Source organism: Ctenopharyngodon idella, chromosome 3 (assembly GCF_019924925.1).
Source record: "Ctenopharyngodon idella isolate HZGC_01 chromosome 3, HZGC01, whole genome shotgun sequence".
NCBI classification, from domain to species: Eukaryota; Metazoa; Chordata; class Actinopteri; order Cypriniformes; family Xenocyprididae; genus Ctenopharyngodon; species Ctenopharyngodon idella.
Genome location: NC_067222.1, coordinates 15,293,144 through 15,307,900, shown reverse-complemented (window position 1 = coordinate 15,307,900; position 14,757 = coordinate 15,293,144). Strand labels below are relative to the sequence as shown.

Below are 14,757 nucleotides of genomic sequence, written 5' to 3'. Positions count from 1 at the left end.
TAATATTACATATTCCAGTATATTAAATGGGCAGATGCATTTTAAATTTCAGGATGGTGGTCCTTATTTCCTCATATTTCAGGATCCACTTCTGAAAGTGTGAAAAGCCTGATTTAGAGGATTCACTGCTGTATTTTAAAGTTGTGTGTCAGCGGACTAATGTTTGTGTGTCTCTAAATGATGGTCTACAGTGTAAATCCACAAACACATCTACTGCTTTATAAATATATGTTGAGCTGCTGCTGTGTGTGTGAATCATTAAACACACACACACACATACACAAACACACACACAGTAAAATCAGACTGAAACAACACAGAGACACACCATACACAGAAATCAAAGATCTTACTGATTTATTTCTGTTTCTTCTGTTGAATGTGGGATCAGCGTAAGTGATCTCTTCTGCTCGAGTCTCTGTTTCAACAATAATGACAGAAACAAACACTCAGTGAAATGATGTTTGAGAATTATACACACACACATATACATACAGGTAATACTTGCCTTCTCTGTGTGTGTTTCTGTGTTTCCTGCAGATGCAGAAGATCCCGACAGCAGCAACAATCAACAGAGATCCAGCAGCAGCAGCAGCAGAGATCAGCACTGTCAGAGAGACTGGAGGACCTGAAAGAGACAGTCATTAGCCCAGATCAATGTGTGCAGAAACACCAGATATCATCAGTGAAGTACCTGCAGCACATGTGTGACAGAGTTGAGTGTTGTTGAGGTGTTGAGTCTGGTTTCTGATGGGATTGTTCAGCACACAGCTGTAGGAATCATCCACACACTCCAGATGGAGAAGAAGATCAGACCGGCTGCTGAGATCAGACACTCTGATGCTGGAGAATACACTGTTTCCTTTGAACCAGGAGAGAGTCACATGACTCACATTCACAGCTGAACACACCAATGAACATGATGATGATGATGATGATGATGAAGAAGATGATGAGTTATTGCTGATGACAGGAACAGGCAGACGAGCTGGAAACATGACAGAATAAATCAGATTCAGTAGAAATCACTGTAAAAAGCACAAATGATCAGCATCATCACAGAATTCTCTATCATTTTATAATATTCTCAGTAACATTATCTGGTGAATTTAGTCAACAGACAGTAACTCTCTCCTCACCATAGACAGTGAGATTGATCGTGTTGATCGTGTCTCTGCTGCTGCTGGAGACTGTATAAAGTCCAGAGTCTGTGGTTCTGCTGTTGATGATGGTCAGAGATCCAGTCTGATCCAGTTTCAGTCTGTCTCTGAATCTCCCAGCAGCATTATCACCAAAAAACTTGCTCTCTTTGTTGTTCTTCACTTTAGCTATGAGAATGTCACCAAACTTCCACTCGACCTCTTCATGTGTCTGTATTTGAGTGAGACTAGAGTTCAGAGAGACTGATTCTCCCTCAGTCACTGACTCTGACTTCACTGCATCAGCAACAAACACACCTGAACACAAACACCACATTTGGAGATTTTCAAGTATTTCTGAAGGTTTAGTCTGATAAAACTTGACAATATTAGAGGAAAAATGAATGATGGAGACAATAAAGATCAGATTGTATGTGGACAAATGATAATATAAAGTGAAGTGTAGCCATTAAAAATACTCACCAGACTCCAGGAGAACAACCAGAAGAAACTTAACTGTCCATGTCATATGTATATTTTTTGGCATTTTCGGTTTCAAATTACAACAGTTCCTAATTTCCCAAGTTCCTAAAAGCTACAATTAAACAACAAAAAGCCATAAATGTGATCATAAACGTTGAAGATTTGGTAATAAAGCGACAGAAGAGCTGAAGGAACAGCCAGTGATGGCCGATTTCGAAACACTGCTTCATTAGGCTCCGTCTCCGAAGCTTTATGAATCTTTTGTGTCGAATCAGTGATTCGGAGCGTGTATCAAACTGCCAAAGTCACGTGATTTCAGAAAAACGAGGCTTCATTACGTCATCGCTGTTTCTAAACGTTTTTAAAACAGTTTTCAATGTCAATGGTTCACCGGTAGAGGGCGATGATAAAGTGAACCCATGAATCATGCAGATTCACTGAGAACTGTTGAACAAGTGTCTATGGGCTTTACCCTATGGTTTTATACATTTGTAGATGTTTTAATTAGACATTAGAATAATTAAAATGAATAATGGTAGTTATTAATCTCTTATTGGCCTGTTTAGCTTGAGCCATGGAACAGAGAAACAAGCCTTGAAAATTGATAAAAGAACACATATTATACAGACACTCTATATTTAATCTTATTAGATTATTAGTTAATTGCATTTGATAGATTTTACTTTCAATAAAACTTTTGCAATACATTTGTAAAAGGTGTTTTCATGCATGTTTGGCCTGAGTTTTGTTGCATTTACACTGTTCTGACCACTAGGGGTCACTGTGGAGACGGTGTCAGATTGTTTCGAAGCCTCGACACATTACGGCACATTTGCTTCAACTGCTTCAGTGTTTCACGAAGCCTCCTCACATCATGCCCAGCTTTGAACTGTGCTTTAAAAATGTTTTATTTGTTTTTTTTCTCCTATAACAAACGTTATCATAAGGAATATTATTTAATTAATCTGCTGCTTCTTTTAGCTAAATTTAGCATTCATAAATCTAAATTTGGGGGAAATAAGCCTTTGTTTTTAATTTTAATTCAAACAAGAATTCAAACAATACCTAAATACAATGTTTTGTTTAAAAAATAAGAAAGGGCCGGCCCAGGCTCTGTTGGTGCCCTAGGCGAGATTATAACATAACATAACATAACATAACATAACATAAATAAGTAGTAAATAAATTGTGACAATAAATAAACAAATTTGACTTACAGTCACCTGAATAATAACACAAAAAATAAATGAGAAATTAAAGTGCAAATCAACAAAAACGTGCAAATATTATTATATTTTCAGAACTGAACACACCTGGATTTCTTTGCAGCAAAGTCACCAACGCCTGCATCAGATGACAACTTCTGAGAAACATCATTACTGATGACAGCAAGTCCACTGAGACGCTCTTGGCCATGCAGACCTCAAGTAGGGTTTTTACTTATTACAACACAGAGAAATATGAGAAATATGGAATGCCTCAAATAGTCTAACAGACAACAAAGGCAACAAAATAAATATTGTAATTTATTTGTAGATGTTAGCCAGCAAGCTAGTTCATCTAATTAATATACCCATTTAATTTCCATTTTGTGCATACAGTGGAAAAAACATACTTAAATTATTTTAATTCATGAATGCTAGATTATAGTCCTAGTCGTGGTCTTTTCAAAAGACATTTAGGGCTGTTTGGTGAATTAAAAGCAAGCAGTAACTGAAATTAAACCAACATTACAGAAGCTTACATTGATTTCAGAGAAAATAAGGTAAAATTAAATAAGCAGTGAACTCAAGTAAAATCGTTCCAGTGTTTCCAGTTGAGGCTATTTGACAATACTGCACAAACATCACGGGCTAATACAGTGATTAACTTCTGATTCTTCTAGATTTCTGTTCTTCTGCTCCTCTTCTTTGCTTCGCTTCCTGCCTTGTGCCCCTGATCATTTTCTTTTTTCACTAGAAATAATACTTTCAGAGCACATAAATGGCAAAACTATTTATTTAATGAATAATTAATGCATTATGATGTATTATAATTATGTCATGACGCAAAAAGTGTTTAAATTAGTCCAACATGTTCTCGAATCTTATGATTTTTCATTGATGTCAATTTTATTTTATTTGAACATTATTTTAATTCATTGGTTTTATTTATTTTATTGGTTTAAACAACCGTGATGTATTGATCTCTTTTAAAATGTTTGATTTTAAAACTCTAATATCGTGATTTTATGTGTATAAATTATGTGTGAATATTCCCAAACTCTCTGACAGTGCGATCTCTCTGTGGGTTATGTGATTGTTGTCATATTTATAAAAATATATAAAAACATGTCTGTAATTAAAATAAAAATGATTGACACACACATCTTCCAAATGGAAATAAATAACAAGTACACTCTCAAAAAGGATGTGTTAATTAATAACACATTTTTTGTGTTATGGCTATTTTAACACATTTTGTGTCAGTTTAAGTTGATCATGTGTAGAGAGAGAGAGAGAAACAACACTGTGTCCAACACAACATGTGTTAACTATCATCCAATCACATTGCTGCTGCGTCATTCCGCAAGCCAATAAGCAAGTTTGTGCCTCTTTCTTCATCGGTGGATGACTTTATTTTCAAATAAAAGCAACAGAACTTAAATTACATCCAGTTTATCAACAACACAGCGCACGAGTGTGAATCCCGCGATATCCGCAGAGAACTGTCCGTCATACTCGCGTTTTGGCGATTCCCAAGTTGCTGGTTTTTTTTGTTTGGTATTATTTTAATCAGGTCCTTCCGGTCGGGAAAGTAAAGTTCGAGCCCTGACATGTTAAATCCTGCTTTATAATCGAGTTGTCTGAAAAAATCACCATACACATAAGATAAAGACATCTGCTGTGATTTTAGCTGTATGTACACGTAAAATGATCACTCAGGTTAGAAGCAATAGTATCTATTTTATTTGTTCTCTGACAGAGCGCACATCCTCAACTGCGCAGGAAAGCAACACCTCGCGCTCGTGCGGTAGTGGATCTCGGAAGCTAGATCAGGTTAACAAGTAGATATTCGTCACAACGCGCTTTCTTAGAAAAAAGGCGCTAAGTTTGCAACAATAATGCAGCCTTCTACCTCCAGGTCCCAGTGCGCCGCTGTCCAAACCGGCGTTACGGCAATTTTGCACCGGCCGGAGGCAATTACCAAACTGGTTCCGTGTGTGTATCACACCAATGTACATATTTTGCGAGAGAAAATCAAAGCTATTAATTATTTAGGCTTTATTCAAAATAAACTGATAGTATTTTCTTCAAAAACTATCTAAAAAATGCCATTTAAGGCCTTAATTTTCGCAAAATCCATTTAATGACTTTTAATGCCCTGCGGATGATATATATTGAAGTGGCAGTGGATTCCAGGATCCACCCCTTCTATATACAGTGGGTACGGAAAGTATTCAGACCCCCTTAAATTTTTCACTCTTTGTTATATTTCAGCCATTTGCTAAAATCATGTAAGTTCATTTTTTTCCTCATTAATGTACACACAGCACCCCATATTGACAGAAAAACACAGAATTGTTGACATTTTTTGCAGATTTATTAAAAAAGAAAAACTGAAATATCACAGAGAGGTTCGTTGTAAACACTGCATTACAATGTGACCCGCTATAGACCCTGTTACTGTTTGTACACAATGATGACGCAGCAACGTATGCGCGCGCATTTTGGCAACGAAACTACAGCGTGAAGCTACGCGAGCGGATTGAGCAACACAGACAGAGAAAGTTATTTTGAAAGCTGACTTTATCAATTGGTATCCGGCTACCAGATCCGTGTACTATAGTGGAGTGGATAGAAGACGTTAGCAGATGGCCAAATATACAGTGGCCAAAATATATATACGTATTTAGTTGAGAAACCGAGCGTGTACACCCGAGAGAAATTACTGGGCTGTAAAAGGGTCTATTAGAACTATACTATTAGTTACGATACAACTGGCATAATTAACTTTTATGAATTTCTGTTGAGAAACCATGGAAAAAAAGGTGAATAAAGACTGAAAGGAAGAACCTAAACATCTAGAAAATATTATTTCAAGAAATATTCAGCATTTGTACTGGCTCGTCTATTTATCTCGTTTTCTGTGAGAGCTGTGATGGAGGGAGAGGAGTGTTTTTGTTCAACTCTGTGTTTTTCTGAATGTCTGGATGTGTTTCTTCATCTGTTTGCCTGTATTGTTTTGACCAGTCCTGTGCAGCTGTGTTTTGCAGAGTGTTCATTGTCAAACTACAAAATTATTTAAATTTGAATTTCTAAAAAAAATGCTGTTATTTTATATGAAAAAAATAATTATTGTCTTTTATTGACAAAATATTTTAGTTTGTCATTGTGAGATATAAAAGTTTAATGTTGTTATATGTAATATGTCCCTTATCCATTAGGTGGCGACCAAGTGCTTGCTAAGAGTTTAGTTGCAGTGTTAAAAGGGGGGGGTATCACACACAGTTTCTGCCAATCTCATGTTAATCTTGAGTACATATAGAGTAACAATGCATCCTTCATATCTCCGAAAAGTCTTTAGTTTTGTCATATTTATAAAAGATAGATACGCTAAACCGAGTCTTTCCGGAAAAAGCCGAGCTCCTGGAGGCGTGTCTGCCGTCAGTGCTGCGGGCAGAGCTAAAGAGCGCGCGCAGCTTCTGCGATGTCTGCTAGCTGCGACATCATTATAAATACAAGAGAACAAAACCGTTCGTGTTGTTTACTTTTTATGCACCAACAAAACACAGACATCTGATGCAGCTTTACTCAACACCCGCGATCTGCAAATCCAGCGCTGAACTGGGACTTGTTTACAAAGTATTCATCACCGAAATCCCGGGAACAAACAAACATGTGCACAACTCCATTGCTGCCCCGGAAAAACAAACTTCATCCTCTGTTTCCTTGACGCTGGGTTCTTTGGGAAGCTGAAAAAGGTAATCTTTCCCTCCCAACCAAAAACACACTCCTTTGGTGACAGGAGCTGTATCATTTCGGAGGCTTCGTCCTTCGGAGGTCGCATTTGAAGGCTGAATACTTAATCAAGGATGTCATATTTAAGTTGACTGATATTCATTGTGAGGTGTAAAACACTGTAATTTCTTTCTTGTGTTGCAATCTAACGGTTATTTTGATGTATGCAGCCTTCAAAGGGTGCAGCCCCTGAATTGGGACACAGCCATTGTTGAAAAATCTCTCGGCTTCCGTATCCCGTTCGAAACGCGTTGATGGGCGTGCTCTTGCTCTGGGTGATGTGTGTGCGCACGCTTATCAGGGAGAAGTGTCTATACAAGGAATTCCGGTCTCTTTTGATGTCATACAGGACTCACTTGAAAAAAACCCTCCGAAACCTGTACCAAAACCGGAAGTAGTCATTTGGCACAGAAATACTCAATCATACGTCCAACTCGTGTTTTGAAACTTTGGCCATGTTTAGCATGAGAACCCAACTCTTCAACAGTGTAAGTCAAAATGCATGAAATTGCATTACCCCCCCCCTCTGATGTTAATGAAGCACACACGTTAAAGAACAATGTCGCTTTATTGAAACATTACAGTCATGTATATTTTTTTAATTAAGTCAGATAAAATTTTTAGCTGTCATATGATCATGTTACAACGTGCCCCATCACATGTTACAATGTGCCTCACCTATGGGGCATGTTGTCACATTTCCCTTCCCTTCTTTCGGGGTAAATAAAGAAAAAAGTATACACTGTATTAATGAAACAAAGCCACATATTTGTACCAGACGTGTGAAATTAATGTGGAACAAAATAAATTCTCTGAACCCTAAGTAGATTTACACAAACTGAGAAAGTCAAAAAGCGTTAGGTTGTGCCCCGCTCTCCCCTATTCCCATGGTCGGTTTCTAGGCATGGGCAGGGGTGGGCTGAGCCCACCCAAACGTCTGCCTTGCCCAACCAATTAGAATTTAGGAACAGATTTGATCTGTTTTTACGATTTGTGCATTGATTAAAAGCAATCTGAGGTGGGTTCTGTGTTGAAAGATTTGATGAAGGGCTGCAGAATACCCCAAACAATCACAAAAATAACAGACAATTTGAAGTATCTTACCTTTATTAACTGCATGTTAGTTACAGTGAGAGTGCTGAAATAAAGTCATTTCGTGTTCAGACACAAGGGGGAGATAAAGCACTGTATCTGGGTCTTCTGGAGGGAAAAACTGGCTGATGACACCACAGTCATTTCATCATTTGTGTTTTGATCCACAGATGCAGGTACTTCTCTAAGATGTCTGCTAAAGATCTAGAAATCTGGAAAAAACATCTGCTGTGTGAAAACATCTGATAAACGTATTAGAAAAAGCAGTTAGTCTTAGAGCAGTCTTAGGCTTAGAGAGACGTATTGCAGATGAAAACACACAGATGTAAATGGTCATCTCTGAGATGAACGTGTGCTTTAAGGGGTGTAATTTTTTTCTCAGATCTTAATTTTTGAGGCCATGAATGTTTAAGCATGATACATGTGTTAAATATGGAGGTAAGATATAACAAAAATAAAGACCATCATAATAATAATATTGGTCTATTAGAACAGTTAACCATCTGCAGACCCCTTTATATTCGTACTTTCCATATCCATTTCAAAACTTGAAATTTACTGACTGGAACACAGACCCATCTCCAAACACGCACACTAACTTCTATTCACTGTAGTTCTCAGTGCTTTAGAAATGATAAACATAATTTCAGATGTCTGACACTGCCAGGGCGCCATCTAGTGGCTGCCAAAACCTCACTGAACACACGCACTGACCCCAATGTAACTCTGCTGGAGCTGAACAGGATTGCTAGAGTCTGGAGGATCAGATGAGTTGCTGTCTTCCAGACTGGTCATAGCTGGTCTAGCAGGCTGGTTTTGAGTCAAGTCAAGTCACCTTTATTTATATAGCGCTTTTTACAATGCAGATTGTGTCAAAGCAGCTTTACAGTGATAACTGGCGTATAATTTTGGCTGCACAGCAGCTCTTAAAGAAAATGGTGTCAATGCAGGCAGATCAAATCACTGTTGAATATCAAATGTCAAGTGTCCCAAACTAAGCAAGCCAAAGGTGACAGCGGCAAGGAACCCAAACTCCAACAGGTGACATCAGGTGGCAAATTGGTGTTAAAATGGAGAAAAAAACCTTGGGAGAAACCAGGCTTAGTCGGGGGGCCAGTTCTCTTCTGGCGAACAGTGCTTTATTATGATTCAGGTTGCTATCATAAGTCCAATGGGATCGCAACATTCAAAGTATTTATTCCAGTTCCATCCAGTTGAGGATCGTATTCATCACGCCGGTATGGACGGTTGTTGAGGAACTGTGTCGTGGCTGTCGTGTCGATGAGGCCCTCACAGTGGATGATCTAGTTGACTCAATCTCTGCTGATACTTCAGGGGTGCGTTGTGGTCGTGTCAAGGTGCAGGTCCTCAATCTCACCTGGATACGGCCTGGATCCGGTTGACTACGGTAAACCTCGGGATAAACAAAGAGACTACTATTAGCATAGATGCCATTCTTCTTCTGATGTAACGAGTACATCAGGTGTTATAGGAAGTGTTTCCGGTTCCAGCTGACCTACTTTATGCAGCCTAATAATCCTTTAACGGATTTGAAAATATAAATTGATAATGTGTTATGTGTATGCCAGGTTAAAGAGATGTGTTTTTAGTCTAGATTTAAACTGACAGAGTGTGTCTGCTTCCTGAACAATGCTAGGAAGATTGTTCCAGAGTTTAGGTGCCAAATAGGAGAAGGATCTACCACCTGCAGTTGATTTTGATATTCTAGGTATTATCAGCTGGCCTGAATTCTGAGATCGCAATAGACGTGAAGGACTATAATGCTTTAAGAGCTCGCTCAGGTACTGGGGAGCTAAACCATTTAGTGCTTTGTAAGTAATTAGCAAGATTTTAAAATCTATATGATGTTTAACAGGAAGCCAATGCAGTGTTGACAGAACTGGGCTAATATGGTCATACTTCCTAGTTCTGTTTTCAACACAGTCTTGATTGATTTTTGAAACATTACCACCAGAGACAAACAACAATTTTTTCTAAAGGGGACAGATCCGGCAAGGTAGGAGAGTGATTCTGTGCTTTATTAATAAAATTCCTAATTTGAAGATATTTTAAAAAATGAGTTATAGGTAAATCAAACTTTTGTCTTAAATCCTGAAAACTGAGCATAGTTTTAATGTTGAATAAATCTACCACCTTATTCAAACCTTTTAATGCCCAAATTTTAAAACCAGCATCATCCTGGTGTAAAATAAGTGTTTCCACAAATAGGGGTAAACTGTGATAATTGTGGAATCTCTCCAAGATGTTTCAAAACTTCATACCATACCACAATAGTATTTTCAACAAAAGGATTATAAGTGGCTTTTTTCAATTTGGGCAGGGGAGCAGAGTACAAATACAAATTTAGTGGTAAAGGAGCAGTTGTATTCGCCTCAATCCGCAACCAAGAGGTAGTATTTTCATTTGTACACCAAAACATTGCTGCTCTAAGTTGAGCTGCCCAGTAATACCACTTAAGATTAGGCAACTGCAACCCTCCCCTTTCATATGGTAAATACAAAAGAGAGTCTCAGCCTAGGATGCCGATTCACCCAGATGAAGTTTGTGAAAATCTTCCTCATATTACTGAAAAATTATGTGGAGGGGGTAGGGGAATTGATTGAAATAAGTATAAAAATTTCGGGAGAACATTCATTTTTAATTACGGTCTCCGTGGATAACCAGAAGCTTGGCGGGGAAAATCATCCCGTACTTAATCTTCCTCATTCGGCACTCTTGCTTCACCTCCTCAAATCGCCTTCGTTGTTTCAGCACCTCGGACGATAGATCAGGGAAAAACATAATGTGGTGGTTCTGGAACATAACTTTACCCCTTTCCCAAGCTTCCACCAGACTGCCTTCCGTATTCAACTTACGAAAAAAGTGTGATGCCTCTCAACCTACGAAAAAGTAACTTTAATACGGAAGGCGATCTGGCGGAAGCTCGATATTTTACTTCATAACTTGATAAATATGGATTTTTTTTTTACACAAACGCATCACTTCGCTTCAGAAGGCCTTTATTAACCCCCGGAGCCATGTTGTTTATGATGGATGGATGCACTTTCTTCAGCTCATACTCGTTGAACCCGTTCACTGCCATTACGAAGTTCGGATGCGTCAGGATATTTATTAATATTTCTCGGATTTTGTTCATCAGAAAGAAGAAAGTCATATACACCTAGGATGGCTTGAGGGTGAGTAAAGCTTGGGCTAATTTTCATTTTATAGTGAACTAATCCTTTAAGTATAAAGAAATGTGTTCAGTGCTTATAGTTCAAGGACACGGTTTTGACGTAAGTGAAAGACACCTGAACTGGATCAGTTTAGTAAAGTTGGCAACTTATTCACAGATTCAAATTTCCTGGATCAATAACTTGTGAGCTAAACATTGTTATTAACGTTCCTATTGGGGTCTATTTGACCCCATTCAATGTTAAAGGATTGACATAATTTTTTATTATTCATATTTAATGGCTTTTCCTAGGGTGGGATGGATGAGTTTGAGGATGTTATAAATAATATATAGTAATAATAATAATAATAATAATATAACTTGCTAATCATGCTAGCAACACCCTAGTAATTGAACTGAGTACCTTAGTGACTGCATAGCAACACCTTAGCAACCACTCTGAGTACCTTAGATACCCTAGCAACCTCATAGCAACACCCAAGCAAACAACCTGAGTACCTTAGCAACCGCATAGCAACACCTTAACAACCACCCTGAGTTCCTTAGCATCTGCAAAACAAGACCCTAGCAACCACTCAGAATACCTTAGCAACACCGTAGCAACCAACCCAGGTACCCTAGCAAGCACATAGCAACACCCTAGCAACCACCCCGAGTACCTTAGAAACTGCATAACAACACCCTAGCAATCGCATAGCAACACCTTAGCAACCACCGTGAGTACCTTAACACCCGCACAGCAACATCTTAGCAACCACCCCAAATATCTCAGCAACTGTAAAGCAACACCCTAGCAACCACCCATATCCTGGCAACCAATCTGAGTACCCTGGCAACCGCATAGCAACAGCCTAGCAACCACCCTGAGTACCTTAGCAACCGCATAGTGACACCCTAGAACCATCCAGAATACCCTAGCACCCGCATAGTAACATGCCAGGAATCACTCAGAATACCATAGCTATACACTAGCAATTGCACCATAGCAACCACCCCGAGTACCCTAGCAACCACATAACAACACTCTAACATGCTACCAACATGTTAAATCATCCTAACCTGTTAATCATGCTAACGCCATTTTAAATCAAGCAACTTTTTTTTAAATTTATTTACAGGGCTATTCACATCCCTGCAAACATGCCCCTGTGGGGCCTATACTGGCTTTTTGCGGGCACAGTGGTCTAGGGCCGGCCCACACCAAACCTAAACAGGCCCAGTGCGGGCTTGCCCAGGCGAGGCCCACAGCTTTGGGCTCACTGCGGGCTCTCTGTGATCAGCCCACACTAGTGAACTGCCCACATTAAGCCCATGATGGCCCGTTCGGGCCCAGAGGAACTTTAAAAATTACAAAAATAATCTGTAATTAATACAATAACAAAACAGTTAGATGATAAAATGGTCAAATGACTGGCAGTGAAGTAAAATCTCCTTATTTAAATAAGCTGAAAACACTGTCACATGATCAGCAGCAGAACATTAAACACTAACAGATCTGTGTAGATCTCAGCATCTTCACTTATTACAATACAGTTTGACTATTTGTTTCATACAAAACTTTTAAATGTTGATGTTTTATTGAAAATAGTACATTTTGAAGTGGCCGTTATGGAGGTCAGTGTTTGCTTTAGTTGGGCTCTTGACCCTTGACTTCCTAACTTTAATGTTTCTCTGGCTGCTGTAACTGTGTGTTTCTGAAGCACTTTTGTTTAAACAAAAATTGCAAGAGAAACTCTGGTTAGATGAAGTTGATTACTTTATTGATACTTTATTCATCATGCAGTGGTCAAAATCAGAGAGATTTACATTTTGATGATTTGATTCAGTATGATTTAGGGAATGTTGGAGTGGCAGATGCCCCTGCCAGTCATTGACTATTTCTTTTTTTAATGATCATTAATCGTTATTTTCATTAATGGTAAATGTTTGGCACCCTTTGCTGCCAGATTTATTGTTGTAGATTAATATTGAGGGCCCTGTGTGGGCCCAGTGAGGGCTTCCTGGGGGTTAAGGGAGGGTAGCCTGCTGGGGACCCTTACGTTAGCCCTAAGCATAATATTATGACCACCTTCCTAATATTGTGTTGGTCCCCCTTTTGCTGCCAAAGCAGCCCTGACCCCTCGAGCCATGGACTCCACTAGACCCCTGAAGGTGTGCTGTGGATTGGACTAGTCCATGGATCAGACTTGTTTGTTCAGCACATCCCACAGATGCTCAATTGGACTGAGATCTGGGGAAGCTGGAGGCCAATTCAACACCTCAAACTCATTGTTGTGCTCCTCAAACCATTCCTGAACCATTTTGGCTTTGTGGCAGAGCGCATTATCCTGCTGAAAGAGGCCACAGCCACCAGAGAGTACCTCACGTGTCCACTGTTGGCTCTTTCGGGGGTGGACAGGGGTCAGCATGGGAACCCTGACTGGTCTGTGTCTATGCAGCTCCATACGCAACAAACTGCGACGCACTGTGTATTCTGACACCTTTCTATCAGAACCAGCATTAACTTCTTGAGCAATTTCAGCTACAGTAGCTCGTCTGTTGGATCGGACCACATGGGCCAGCCTTTGCTCCCCACGTGCATCAATGGGCCTTGTCCGCCCATGACCCTGTCACCGGTTCACCGCTGTTCCTTCCTTGGACCACTTTTGATAGATACTGACCACCGCAGACCGGGAACACCCCACAAGAGCTGCAGTTTTGGAGATGCTCTGACCCAGTCGTCTAGCCATCACAATTTGGCCCTTGTCAAACTCGCTCAAATCCTTACGCTTGCCCATTTTTCCTGCTTCTAACACATCAACTTTGAGGACAAAATGTTCACTTGCTGCCTAATATATCCACCCACTAACAGGTGCCGTGATGAAGAGATAATCAGTGTTATTCACTTATTCACATATATATATACACACACACACACATATATATATATATATATATATATATATATATTCTGGAGGTTTAAGTTGTTGGGGTCTAATTGAATTTCATTCCTCAATATTAAAAATAAATTTCCAGTGCACTGCATTTCTGCTGGTTTTCACACTTCATCTCTCTCTCACACACATTCACATGCAAATACACACAAACATCACCTCCTTTTTGAAACTTGTGGCTCTTGAAGGCATCTGTGACGTCTGAAACTGTTTATGAATGTCTGTTTTAGCAGAAGCGTATTAAACCACAGTGTGTTTAAAGGTTAAAGTGTCTCTACACTTCAGTTCTTCTCTCTCATCAGCTCTCAATTGATCACTTGCTACTATATTTGCACAAAAATGCATGTTTAGTCGATGTAAATCATTCAGATCGCTGCACTGAACTCATCTGTGGTTGTTTTGCTGTGAGTTGTTGACCGACACACCTGACGTCTGTGGTTTGGTTGAGTGTGGTTTGTGTGGACAGATCTCAACCAAACGACCAACTGAATCTGAGTTTAACAGCAGAAAGATGAATGTAGTGACACTTGATCAGGCCAAACATCTGTGGATTCAACCGACATGTGTGAACAAATGTGCTCAAGTATATGTGATGAGAGATAAAGATCAAACTAAGAGCAGAGTGGAATATAAACTGAAGAAATGACTCAAGTTCACACATTTATTTTTGTGACCACGTGATCAGTTTATTTTTCGTCTCATTTCACACTCATAGTTTTTTCCACTCCAGTGGTCAGCGTCTTCTTCAAACTGTTTAACAGTGTTTTCACAGCTGTGATGAGATCAATGTTTGTCAGCTTTTAAAAGATATTTTTAAAGTTTAAATGTGAATTCACTAAATATTACACCAATTTATTCTTTTCATCTAATAGTTTTTCTTTTGAATGGTCTGGTAGTTTCTCTAGTGTTTATTA

At 39.2% G+C, this 14,757-nt stretch overlaps 2 protein-coding genes across 18 annotated transcripts in view; one reads left to right on the top strand and one right to left on the bottom strand.

Moving 5' to 3' along the window:
• The window catches only part of LOC127508061 (hepatocyte cell adhesion molecule-like), a 62,444-nt gene extending 60,531 nt beyond the window's left edge, over positions 1-1,913 (bottom strand). The window contains exons 1-5 of one of the 2 annotated variants that reach the window (XM_051885648.1): positions 1,623-1,911; positions 1,140-1,457; positions 695-988; positions 509-628; positions 354-418 (exon numbers count right to left, since the gene is read on the bottom strand). In XM_051885648.1, the coding sequence (XP_051741608.1) occupies positions 354-418; positions 509-628; positions 695-988; positions 1,140-1,457; positions 1,623-1,686 (861 nt within the window). In that variant the 5' untranslated portion in view covers positions 1,687-1,911. Of the gene's footprint in view, positions 1-353; positions 419-508; positions 629-694; positions 989-1,139; positions 1,458-1,622 lie in introns of both variants that reach the window. The other variant, XM_051885649.1, reaches the window with a different exon arrangement.
• Positions 1-14,757, top strand: part of LOC127508050 (uncharacterized) — a 383,187-nt gene that overhangs the window by 54,028 nt on the left and 314,402 nt on the right. The gene's annotated exons all lie outside the window — the stretch shown is intronic.